This window comes from Oncorhynchus keta, chromosome 31, assembly GCF_023373465.1.
Source record: "Oncorhynchus keta strain PuntledgeMale-10-30-2019 chromosome 31, Oket_V2, whole genome shotgun sequence".
Taxonomy (NCBI): domain Eukaryota; kingdom Metazoa; phylum Chordata; class Actinopteri; order Salmoniformes; family Salmonidae; genus Oncorhynchus; species Oncorhynchus keta.
Genome location: NC_068451.1, coordinates 27,592,578 through 27,605,456, shown reverse-complemented (window position 1 = coordinate 27,605,456; position 12,879 = coordinate 27,592,578). Strand labels below are relative to the sequence as shown.

At 47.0% G+C, this 12,879-nt stretch overlaps 1 protein-coding gene and 2 long non-coding RNA genes across 9 annotated transcripts in view; 2 read left to right on the top strand and 1 right to left on the bottom strand.

Annotated features, from left to right (window-relative positions):
- LOC118375178 (protein tweety homolog 1-like) overlaps positions 1-12,879 on the top strand; it is a 46,052-nt gene that overhangs the window by 8,872 nt on the left and 24,301 nt on the right. For all 6 annotated transcript variants that reach the window (XM_052490128.1, XM_052490129.1, XM_052490127.1 and 3 more), the window contains 6 exons: positions 1,760-1,937; positions 6,014-6,243; positions 7,973-8,084; positions 10,762-11,099; positions 11,316-11,411; positions 11,559-11,631. In XM_052490128.1, coding sequence (XP_052346088.1) covers positions 1,803-1,937; positions 6,014-6,243; positions 7,973-8,084; positions 10,762-11,099; positions 11,316-11,411; positions 11,559-11,631 — 984 coding nt within the window. In that variant the 5' untranslated portion in view covers positions 1,760-1,802. The remainder of the gene's footprint in view (positions 1-1,759; positions 1,938-6,013; positions 6,244-7,972; positions 8,085-10,761; positions 11,100-11,315; positions 11,412-11,558; positions 11,632-12,879) is intronic.
- On the bottom strand, positions 48-1,749 carry LOC127914355 (uncharacterized). The gene is made up of 3 exons (XR_008088188.1): positions 464-1,749; positions 381-424; positions 48-263 (listed from the first exon to the last, which is right to left on the bottom strand). It is a non-coding gene; the product is annotated as an uncharacterized LOC127914355 (long non-coding RNA).
- Positions 1,971-4,170, top strand: LOC118375182 (uncharacterized). 2 transcript variants are annotated; one of them, XR_008088187.1, is made up of 4 exons: positions 1,971-2,862; positions 2,929-2,994; positions 3,987-4,020; positions 4,082-4,170. It is a non-coding gene; the product is annotated as an uncharacterized LOC118375182 (long non-coding RNA). The 2 variants fall into 2 exon arrangements; XR_008088186.1 differs by lacking the exon at positions 3,987-4,020 and having other exon boundaries at positions 4,050-4,170.

Below are 12,879 nucleotides of genomic sequence, written 5' to 3'. Positions count from 1 at the left end.
ATCTAGGATTAGATTACCTTGACTTTCACAATTCCTTACTTTAAGCATTAGGAGAAGACCATGTAAACATCACCTTAGATCAGAGTCTAGGAGTAGACAATGTAAACATCACCTTAGATCAGAGTCTAGGAGTAGACAATGTAAACATCACCTTAGATCAGAGTCTAGGAGAAGACAATGTAAACATCACCTTAGATCAGAGTCTAGGAGAAGACAATGTAAACATCACCTTAGATCAGAGTCTAGGAGAAGACAATGTAAACCTCACCTTAGATCAGAGTTTAGGAGAAGACAATGTAAACCTCACCTTAGATCAGAGTTTAGGAGAAGACAATGTAAACCTCACCTTAGATCAGAGTCTAGGAGAAGACAATGTAAACATCACCTTAGATCAGAGTCTAGGAGAAGACAATGTAAACATCACCTTAGATCAGAGTCTAGGAGTAGACAATGTAAACATCACCTTAGATCAGAGTCTAGGAGAAGACAATGTAAACATCACCTTAGATCAGAGTCTAGGAGAAGACAATGTAAACATCACCTTAGATCAGAGTCTAGGAGAAGACAATGTAAACATCACCTTAGATCAGAGTCTAGGAGAAGACAATGTAAACCTCACCTTAGATCAGAGTTTAGGAGAAGACAATGTAAACCTCACCTTAGATCAGAGTCTAGGAGAAGACAATGTAAACATCACCTTAGATCAGAGTTCAAATCAAATCAAATCGAATTTTATTTGTCACATACACATGGTTAGCAGATGTTAATGCGAGTGTAGCGAAATGCTTGTGCTTCTAGTTCCGACAATGCAGTGATAACCAACAAGTAATCTAACTAACAATTCCAAAACTACTGTCTTATACACAGTGTAAGTGGATAAAGAATATGTACATAAGGATATATGAATGAGTGATGGTACAGAGCAGCATACAGTAGATGGTATCGAGTACAGTATATACATATGAGATGAGTATGTAGACAAAGTAAACAAAGTGGCATAGTTAAAGTGGCTAGTGATACATGTATTACATAAGGATGCAGTCGATGATGTAGAGTACAGTATATACATATGCATATGAGATGAATAATGTAGGGTAAGTAACATTATATAAGGTAGCATTGTTTAAAGTGGCTAGTGATATATTTACATCATTTCCCATCAATTCCCATTATTAAAGTGGCTGGAGTTGGGTCAGTGTCAATGACAGTGTGTTGGCAGCAGCCACTCAATGTTAGTGGTGGCTGTTTGACAGTCTGATGGCCTTGAGATAGAAGCTGTTTTTCAGTCTCTCGGTCCCAGCTTTGATGCACCTGTACTGACCTCGCCTTCCAGTTTAGGAGAAGACAATGTAAACAAACTTCACATTGTGCTGACCCACCTACATACAGTACATTGATTGATGAAATAGGAAGTTTCATTAACCATTGTCTGGCTCTCCCACAGACTGGAGGAGGGTTGGTTGGTGAGTTGATGTCCCCTAGTTCCCTTGCTCCCTCGCTTCCTCCCTCGCTCCCTCTCTCCCTGCCTCCTCAGCAGGGTTGTTCTGAAACATCTTATCTTTCTTCGCTGGCTTCCAGTGTGTAAGAAGGAGTGGTAGACGGACAACATTTCAGTTGCAATAGCCATCACCCGGCACCACATACAGCATAAGGCTTTGTTTACTCATAGTATTTATCATTGGTCTGCCACTGGTGTGGAAATGTGGAATATGTCTATCACTTACACACCTTTGATATTCTAACCCTTCTCTTCACTTAGTTCCTTTCAACAGGGTGGAGGAGGGGGGGTTAGGCGATAGAGTATGTCTGCCATGGCGACCGTGCCCAGCTACACCCCTTCGCTATGGGTGAGGATGTGCCACGCCCTCCCCCGGCTGGACCTCACCATGACGATGAGAGACAACCTCTTCATCCCTGACAGCTGGGAGTACCAACAGGTAACAGAAAACACCCACAGCCAATCACATCCATCGCAAACTACAACACGACTGATTGATTCATATTTATCTCAAGTTTTCTCTTGGTTCAAACAACAAGATCGACAATAAAAGACAGCTAAGATTCAATGAAAAATATGTATTGCACTTGGTAAGAATGAGAACCAAGTCTGATCCAGAATCCCCCCACCCCTCTGTTTTGCACAGCGGCATCTGCAGAATCATACTGGTATTATTAGAGCATTTAAACAGCTTATTCATGCGAGTGGTGCAAGTGGCCTAGTTATTGACAGGGAAACGAGCCCAGACCACTCAGAAGAATCTTGACCTGGATTTCAAGTCATCAGAAATATTACACCACCTGGCTGTCTCTCCTCAAAACTGTTAGCACTTAATTACACTGTTCTGTTCATATCTCCACCACAGTTCAGTTTACATCCCTCAGCTCCACTACAGACTCCATCTTATTTCACATTCATTCTCATCAGTACGGTTTGAGTAGGATTTGGTTTGAGTGTTTTAATCTGGAGACACTGTAGTAGTAGCAGCAAAATGTTGTATTGTCTTTGTGGTAGAAAACACACCATTTTGTTGTGTTGTTCATTTCTAGGTTTCACCATTCCCTTCCAGTGGCTCTACGTCCCTACTCCCTACGTCACACACATTGCATGTTTACAACATGTCTATGGTACCGAGAGGGGGATTCTCAAATGATCCGCCAGTAGAGAAAGACAAAAGAAATGGGAAGCACTTGGAGAGAGAATGAGAGGGAGATGATGAGTAACGTGAGGAGGTCGTGGGGAACAGAAGACAGGACAGAAAGAGAGATTAAAAAGGAGAGGATGAGTAACGTGAGGAGGTCGTGGGGAACAGAAGACAGGACAGAAAGAGAGAGTAAAAAGGAGAGGATGAGTAACGTGAGGAGGTCGTGGGGAAAAGAAGACAGGACAGAAAGAGAGATTAAAAAGGAGAGGATGAGTAACGTGAGGAGGTCGTGGGGAACAGAAGACAGGACAGAAAGAGAGAGTAAAAAGGAGAGGATGAGTAACGTGAGGAGGTCGTGGGGAAAAGAAGACAGGACAGAAAGAGAGAGTAAAAAGGAGAGGATGAGTAACGTGAGGAGGTCGTGGGGAACAGAAGACAGGACAGAAAGAGAGAGTAAAAAGGAGAGGATGAGTAACGTGAGGAGGTCGTGGGGAACAGAAGACAGGACAGAAAGAGAGAGTAAAAAGGGATAGAGAAAGTGAGGGTGGCAGTGAATGTATTTAAGTAGGTCACAGATTATTAATAGAGTTGCAGTGGCGTGGATAGAAAGAGAAAGAGAGAGGGAGAGAGGAGGGGGAGAGAGGGGGAGGGGGAGGGGAGGGGAGTGAGGGGGAGACGGAGAGAGGGAGGAGAGGGGAGAGAGGGAGGGGAGGGGAGAAAGAGGGGAGGGGGAGAGAGAAGAGGGGAGGGGGAGAGAAGGAGGAAGGAGGAAGGGGGAGAGAGAAAGGGGGAGGGAGGGGGAGAGGGAGGAAGGGTGAGAGAGAAAGGGGGAGGAAGGGGGAGGGAGGGGGAGAGAGGGAGGAAGGGGGAGAGAGAGGGGAGGGGGAGAGAGGGGAAGAGAGGGAGGAAGGAGGAAGGGGGCGAGGGAGAGGGAGGGGAGGAAGGGTGAGAGAGAAAGGGGGAGGGAGGGGGGAAGGGGGAGGGGGGGGAGAGAGGGAGGAAGGGGGAGAGAGAGGGGGAGGGGGAGAGAGGCGGAGAGACGCGAGAGGGGAGAGAGAGAGGGAGGGGGAGAAAGAGGGGAGGGGGAGAGAGAGGGAGGGGAGGGGGATAGAGAGGGGGAGAGAGAAAGGGGGGAGAGGGAGGAAGGGTGAGAGAGAAAGGGAGGGGGAGAGAGGGAGGAAGGAAGGGGGAGAGAGAGGGGAGCGGGAGAGGGGAGAGGGAGTGTGGGGGGGAGAGAGAGCGAGGGTAAAAAGGTAAAAAGGAGAGGATGAGTAACGTGAGGAGGTCGTGGGGAACAGAAGACAGGACAGAAAGAGAGTAAAAAGGAGAGGATGAGTAACGGAGGTCGTGGGGAACAGAAGACAGGACAGAAAGAGAGGTAAAAAGGAGAGGATGAGTAACGGGGAGGTCGTGGGGAACAGAAGACAGGACAGAAAGAGAGTAAAAAGGAGAGGATGAGTAACGTGAGGAGGTCGTGGGGAACAGAAGACAGGACAGAAAGAGAGAGTAAAAAGGAGAGGATGAGTAACGTGAGGACGGGGAACAGAAGACAGGACAGAAAGAGAGAGTAAAAAGGAGAGGATGAGTAACGTGAGGAGGTCGTGGGGAACAGAAGACAGGACAGAAAGAGAGAGTAAAAAGGAGAGGATGAGTAACGTGAGGAGGTCGTGGGGAACAGAAGACAGGACAGAAAGAGAGAGTAAAAAGGAGAGGATGAGTAACGTGAGGAGGTTGTGGGGAACAGAAGACAGGACAGAAAGAGAGAGTAAAAAGGGATAAAAAAGAGAGGGGAGAGGGAGTGTGGGGGGGGAGAGAGAGAGAGGGAGTGGGGAGAGGGAGAGTGTGGAGGAGAGAGGGAGGGGGGAGAGAGAAGGGGGAACATGGATGGGTGGGGGGCTATATAGAGCAGGAGGCAGCAGAGAGAGGGATAAGAGATAAGGTGGAGGAGAGGAAAATTAGGGAGGGAGAGAGTGAGACAGGCAGATGGAGAGGGATAATGCTGTAGATAAGTGTTCTGGCTAAATGCACTCTTCAGTAAAGTTGAGTATGATAGATGTTAGTATGTCAGAGTGCAGGCTGAAGATGAGATGCAGGAGAGATGTGACAGGGGTTAGTAACGTTAATGTTCACTACAGCTTGCAGCTGAGGTAGTAGTGTGACGATACAAGGCAGCTTTTAACCCTTAATCATGTTCAGTATGTATGTTAAACAGTCAGGAATGATATTATTACATTCAACTACTGGTTAATGAATGCAGTAGGTATGCACTTCTGAATGGAGTCATACAGATTAGTTTGTGTGTGCCTGTGTTTGTGTGTGTGTGTGTGTGTGTGTGTGTGTGTGTGTGTGTGTGTGTGTGTGTGTGTGTGTGTGTGTGTGTGTGTGTGTGTGTGTGTGTGTGTGTGTGTGTGTGTGTGTGTGTGTGTGTGTGTGTGTGTGTGTGAAAAGCCTCCAGCTTTTTAGTTGATGTCCCCTGGATAACTTTATACACTTTATGTTCTTATCACCTTTCACTTCCACTGCTTGGGTAGGTAGGACTGTACGCCATTTGTCACAGTGGAATTATAGGACCAAAGAATATTGTGGTCAATTGTAGCTCATTTGGTTGAGCATGGCGCTTGTAATGCCAGGGTAGCGGGTTCGATCCCCAGGACCGCCCATACGTAAAATGTATGCACGCATGACTGTAAGTTGTTTTGAATAAAAGGGTCTGCTAAATGGCATATACAGTAAATTAATATTGCGATTTTCAGTATCACAATATCAACCTGTTATTTAGCTATTTTGCATAAATACACTGTATGGATTCTTGCAGAATATTGAGGTTCCCATGATGAAGGCTGGGAATACACTAATGTCCTCATGACTGACACGTGCACCTCCCAGCTGCTCTGAATCCCTGTTGTTATCCATAACACAGTATATTGATACATTTACCCAGCCCTGGTTGCTACAGTCTGGGCTCAATATTTGACTCTCAAATGGTGTGGAGGAGGCTCATGGGAGTTTCATTCCTTATATTAGTTAGACAGTGGTGCATGATGTGTCTCTGACATACAGTTCTATCCCACGGGCAAAAATATGTTGAACCATTTTATCAATGTTGAGAAATGAAGAAATGAAACGTATACAAATTTGAACCAGATTTCCACCATAAGTCAACAACAGAATTTCAAGGGTTGATTTATTCACATGTTGACAATGCAATTAAATATCAACTGATTATAGAGATTGATTTTACGTTATGTCAGGTTTTTGCCCAGAGGGATAATGTTACTGAGAAAGGCATTTTCCATTATGCAATCAAGTACAATGACAGTGTTGCTCATCAGTCTGTAATGTGCTGTGTTGAATTTGATTTACTCTCTTAGACTCTACTGGTCCTCTCTAGTCTCTCGGCCATTGCTCTCGTTCTCTCCCTCCTCGTCATTATCTCCTTCCTTATACACTACTGCTGCTGTCGCCGTGGTGACCGGAGTGAGGGATCTGAGGAAGAGGAGGAGGATGAAGAGGGCAGCACTGGCCATGGATACGGAGGCAAGAAAGGGCGGGGTATCTGCTGCGTCACCTGGGTGTCGGTGGCGGCTGTCACACTGTGCTGGTGAGTAAGAGAGGTTATTGTGACGTCACTGCCAGGGTCAATGTGATGTCATTATGAGGGTCATTGTGACCTCTTTATGCGAGCCATTGGGATATTGTGATGTCCTGTCGTCTGTGTGACATCAGTGTCATGAGTGTTGTATTCATGAACTGTGACCAAACCATATGACCATTTGTCACAAGGATAGAGGAAAGGGAATCCTTTTTATAACACAGAGGTACCATCTTCTAACTTTCATTATTTCCCAATGGTCCAATAACCATGTGTGAGTTTTGATGTAAGTTATTTTCAGAGCACTGTAGAAAGTAGTGTCCAGTCCCTGCTTTACAATGGGTTAGTATTTTGCTCCCGGCAATATCTGACACAGACAGGTGACCTAACTGACCGTGGTCAAGTTGTCGTGTGACCACATGGACCAGGCCACTGAGGTTAGGTGTTTGGGCTTGTGACAGCATGTTTGTGGTTTGGAAATTGAATCGTGGTTTCCTATCACCGTGACGATGATGTCAGAAGTTCCATCTCAGTGTATTGAATCCTCTCTCCTCTGTTCCCTCTCTGGTGACTATGCTGTCATCCACTGTCATGAGGGCGTTTAGTCACATTGTGACAGGATGTTCATTTTAAGTTTGCATGAGGATATTGCAGCAGGTATTCAAATCTGACCCTACGAGGTCCAGAGTACTTACTGCTGGTTGTCTGTTCTGCCTGATTATTAATTGCACCCACCTGGTGTCGCAGGTCTTAATCAGTCCCTGATTAGAGGAGAAGAATGAAGTAGAACTGGTTTAGCGGTCCAGATTAGAATTTGCGGGGTTTACTGAGCCAGATTGGGTTCTCGTATAGAAAACCCACAGTTAAACACCTTCAGCTCTGACCCCGCATGATGTTGGATGTCCCCTCCCGTCTCAGCAGCATAGCATTGTCACATGTTATCGGATTGCATTGTCAGCCTGAGTTGATGTCACTGCTTTATCAAACAGCACAATGTGCTCCAGATCTGATTTCCGCTTCAGTGATGTCATCATTATGCAGGTGTTTGTGTTATGGTGGTCATGTTCCCCCCTGCGGCCGTGATGATGTCATCATTATGCAGGTGTTTGTGTTATGGTGGTCATGTTCCCCCCTGCGGCCGTGATGATGTCATCTCTCTCTCTGATACACAACCTTCTTGCTGTTTAGATGAAAAAGGGTAGTAGACATCTTAGTTTTAGAAATGCATTGTGGGGAAATATCAAATGACACCCTATTCTTCAAGTTGTGCATCAGAGCACATATATGACACACATGATGCTGTCATAGAAAACATACACGTTGGACTGTATGAAACACAACACTCCTCTTTTTCTGCCGCTTTCTAATCTGGGTCACATACTTTGTGGGAGATTGGGTCATACCATTGCTCTTGGGTGCGAGGGGATTTGGTGAACATCTGGCCGAAGCTTTAATCTGAATATTTGAATAACAGAGAGATATATATATATGTGATTATTTTTTATGTTTTTAATATCACTCCAACTGAAGACTGCAGATGCAGACGCTGCTAAAACTCTTCTAAGCTATCTGTATGTTTTCTAGTTTTCCTGTGGTCGTTAGTTCGTTCATTTCTCACATTTCACATCACTCTCACCAGTTCCATCTTGTTGTGTCAAATTCATTTTATATGTACATACAGTACAAACTGAATTAAACATGAATTTCTCTCCCTCAATCCCTGTTCCCCTTTTCGCAGTGTTGCCATAGGCGTTGGTTTCTATGGCAACAGCGAGGCTAATGATGGGATATATCAGTTGACCTCATCTCTTCTCACAGCCAATTACACACTGGCTTCCATCGATCTGCTGGTGAGTACTCCAGCTCCTCCCTCCCAGCAAATTTCAGACATGCACAATATCTACCCTGCTGTGTGTGTGGTGTGTGTGTGTGTGTGTGTGTGCGTGCGTGCGTGCGTGCATGTGTGTGGTAGACATATTGGCGGAGAGGGAGAGAAAGTGGGGTGTAAACTTGTCAGGTGTGATATAGATCTGTCTGTCCCCACACGGTCACTCAGTGGTTTATTTGTCTGTCCTCGTGCGGTCACTCAGTGGTTTATGTCTGTCCCCATGCGGTCACTCAGTGGTTTATCTGTCTGTCACAAGCGGTCACTCAGTGGTTTATCTGTCTGTCCCCATGCGGTCACTCAGTGGTTTATCTGTCTGTCCCCACACGGTCACTCAGTGGTTTATCTGTCTGTCCCCATGCAGTCACTCAGTGGTTTATCTGTCTGTCCCCACACGGTCACTCAGTGGTTTATCTGTCTGTCCCCACACGGTCACTCAGTGGTTTATCTGTCTGTCCCCATGCAGTCACTCAGTGGTTTATATGTCTGTCCCCACGCAGTCACTCAGTGGTTAATATGTCTGTCCCCATGCAGTCACTCAGTGGTTTATATGTCTGTCCCCATGCAGTCACTCAGTGGTTTATATGTCTGTCCCCATGCAGTCACTCAGTGGTTTATATGTCTGTCCCCACTGCAGTCACTCAGTGGTTTATATGTCTGTCCCCATGCAGTCACTCAGTGGTTTATATGTCTGTCCCCATGCAGTCACTCAGTGGTTTATATGTCTGTCCCCATGCAGTCACTCAGTGGTTTATCTGTCTGTCCCCATGCAGTCACTCAGTGGTTTATATGTCTGTCCCCATGCAGTCACTCAGTGGTTTATATGTCTGTCCCCATGCAGTCACTCAGTGGTTTATATGTCTGTCCCCATGCAGTCACTCAGTGGTTTATATGTCTGTCCCCATGCAGTCACTCAGTGGTTTATATGTCTGTCCCCACACGGTCACTCAGTGGTTTATATGTCTGTCCCCATGCAGTCACTCAGTGGTTTATATGTCTGTCAGTCCCAGTGGTTTATCTGTCTGCAGTCACTCAGTGGTTTATATGTCTGTCCCCATGCAGTCACTCAGTGGTTTATATGTCTGTCAGTCCCAGTGGTTTATCTGTCTGCAGTCACTCAGTGGTTTATATGTCTGTCCCCACACGGTCACTCAGTGGTTTATCTGTCTGTCCCCACACGGTCACTCAGTGGTTTATATGTCTGTCCCCAGTGGTTTATATGTCTGTCCCCACGGTCACTCAGTGGTTTATCTGTCTGTCCCCATGCAGTCACTCAGTGGTTTATCTGTCTGTCCCCATGCAGTCACTCAGTGGTTTATCTGTCTGTCCCCACACGGTCACTCAGTGGTTTATATGTCTGTCGGTCACTCAGTGGTTTATGTCTGCAGTCACTCAGTGGTTTATCTGTCTGTCCCCACACGGTCACTCAGTGGTGCAGTTCAGTGGTTTATGTCTGTCCCCATGCAGTCACTCAGTGGTTTATCTGTCTGTCCCCAGTGCAGTCACAGTCAGTGGTTTTTCTGTCTGTCCCCACACGGTCACTCAGTGGTTTATATGTCTGTCCCCATGCAGTCACTCAGTGGTTTATCTGTCTGTCCCCATGCAGTCACTCAGTGGTTTATATGTCTGTCCCCATGCAGTCACTCAGTGGTTTATCTGTCTGTCCCCACAGTGGTTTATCTGGTCACTCAGGGGTTTATATGTCTGTCCCCACACGGTCACTCAGTGGTTTATGTCTGTCCCCATGCGGTCACTCTGTCCCCACGGTCACTCAGTGGTTTATGTCTGTCCCCATGCAGTCACTCAGTGGTTTATCTGTCTGTCCCCACACGGTCACTCAGTGGTTTATCTGTCTGTCCCCATGCAGTCACTCAGTGGTTTATATGTCTGTCCCCACACGGTCACTCAATGGTTTCAGTGGTTTATATGTCTGTCCCCATGCGGTCACTCAGTGGTTTTATTTGTCTGTCCTCATGTCTGTCCCCACACGGTCACAATGGTTTCAGTGGTTTTATGTCTGTCCCCATGCGGTCACTCAGTGGTTTATATGTCTGTCCCCATGCGGTCACTCAGTGGTTTATATGTCTGTCCCCACGCGGTCACTCAGTGGTTTATATGTCTGTCCCCACACGGTCACTCAGTGGTTTATATGTCTGTCCCCACACGGTCACTCAGTGGTTTATATGTCTGTCCCCATGCGGTCACTCAGTGGTTTATATGTCTGTCCCCACGCGGTCACTCAGTGGTTTATATGTCTGTCCCCACACGGTCACTCAGTGGTTTATATGTCTGTCCCCACGCGGTCACTCAGTGGTTTATATGTCTGTCCCCACGCGGTCACTCAGTGGTTTATATGTCTGTCCCCACGCGGTCACTCAGTGGTTTATATGTCTGTCCCCACGCGGTCACTCATTGGTTTATATGTCTGTCCCCACGCGGTCACTCAGTGGTTTATATGTCTAGGTGATGGATGCCCTCTTTCTTCTGTATATGTTTTTCATTGTAATTCAATCTCCACCCACCGCATGTTGTTGATTATACAACTACAAACTCTCTATGATTACATGACCATGAGATTGATTGTATGACTCATGACCTCCACCTCTCTGTTCTGCCCCACCCCTCCCTCTCCGCCTCCCCAGGTTTCAGACATAATCTCTGGGCTACAGCTGACCATCGCTGGGCCCCTGACCACTATGGAGGAGCTGTTTACAGGCAGTAAGCCCTACTTGGTGTCCACCCGGAACTGTAGGAGACTGTCAGAGAACGTGGTGTCCCTGCTCACCTCTCTGACCATGGCTCGCTCCTCTGACGGGGGTGCCTGGAACAGCAGTAACAATAGGGAAGATCCTCCCATAGCAGCCCTCACCCCTGTGCCCCCCTCCATGGCCCCCACAGTGGCACCAGTCGGAGGGGTCATGCCAAGCCCCTTCTCCCCTGGCTGGGCAGCCAACACACTGATGGTCAACGAGGACTACAGGTGAGGGAAGGGAGTGGGAGTGTCTTCTTCTCCAATGTTTTTAATTGGGTGTTAAGAACACACATAGCGTGAGCCAGTATATCACTCCCTTGTGGTTTGCTGAAAGATTGAGTTTTGCGTTCAGCACCATAGAAATGTATATGGAAGTGTACTCCCTGCATTGTGTGGTTCTATGGTGTCCTATTGCTGAGATGGCTGTTATCTCCTGGGCTGTAGGTGGCTGTCCTACATGCTGCTGTTGCTGTTGGACCTCCTAGTGTGTCTGTTCATCCTGCTGGGGCTAGCCAAACAGGCCCGCTGGCTCCTCATCCTGTAAGCACACACACACACACACCGACAGTTAAACCCTTGTATTGCACCGAACAACATTGAGTTTGTGCTCTGTGCTCTGTGACTCTGTGTCATGTAGGCTGTGTAATATATGATGGTTACTAGTGTATGTGGTTTTTCTCCTCCCAGGATGACGGTGCTGGCCTGGCTGGCTCTGTTCCTGAGCTGGGGATCCCTGGGCCTGGAGACTGCCACTGTGGTGGTGTGTACTGACTGATAAAGGGAGGAGAGGTGGAGGGGTGGTGTGTGTTGTTGAGGGGAAGGGAGGGAGTTGATCGTTCATGGTTGGCTAGAGAGTATCTCAGGAATGTCTTAAAGAAGTACTTCTGTTGGTGTCTGTCTGCATGTGTGTGTATGTGTTTCTGTATTGCATTCAGTGTGTCTCTGTGCCCCTTGTGCTAATCTGTGAAAAGACTGGCCTCCTAGGGAACACTGCAGTCATGGCAGGGGATCAAGAAGGAGGGAAAATGGGGCAGAAATGTGTGTGTGTGTGTGTGTGTGTGTGTGTGTGTGTGTGTGTGTGTGTGTGTGTGTGTGTGTGTGTGTGTGTGTGTGTGTGTGTGTGTGTGTGTGTGTGTGTGTGTGGGGGGGGCATGCATGTGTATGTAAGTAGTACATGTTAATGCATGTTAGCTTGTGTGTGTGGGGGGGGCATGCATGTGTATGTAAGTAGTACATGTTAATGCATGTTAGCTTGTGTGTGGGCGTGTGGCTTGGAGGGTGATGGAAGAAGAACACAAGTCCTTTCAGAGAGAGAGAGAGAGAGATTGAGTCCCAGAGAGAGGGAGAGTTGAGAGGGAGAACTGAGGGAGAGAGAGAGGGAGGGAGGTAGGGAGGACTTCTCCAAAGACTCACCAGAACCCACAGAGAGAAAGAGAGGGGGTTGGAGAAGGTGTTTGTTTAGGGTGGTGTAGAAATGGGACTAGTGGGACAGCCAGTGACAGTAAAAACACCATTTGATTCTATGCTATGACACTATCTTGGCCATTCTATTGATTGATGCCTACCACAACACCACAGACCATCACACATAATTACAGTAAAAGCAACTAATTATTCTAGCATTTAAATAAAGTTTAAATAAAAATTAAAAAAACATTTGGAGGGAATAGAGAACATAGAGATCTTTATTCAATATTGCATTGATAAAGAATTGGCAGCGAGCCAGGAATATAGAACTGTTGATGACATTTGCTGAGAACTGCCAGGGAGTGTTCTTTCTTGCAACTGTCCCTTTCCAAATCCATGCCTTGGAAGTTTGTCAGGAGAGAGGGGCAGTGGGGGGGAGACATTTGTGTGTGTGTGCGTGCCCCTGTGCGCGCCCCTGTGTCTATGAAAGAAGGTTGAAAGGCCTGGAGGGAGAGTGGTTCAAGCAGACCAGTGTCATGTGGAGCTGGCTGGAGATGTCTCAGAGCCCGTCCAGCGGTCCACACAGAGCCCTTCTGTCCCT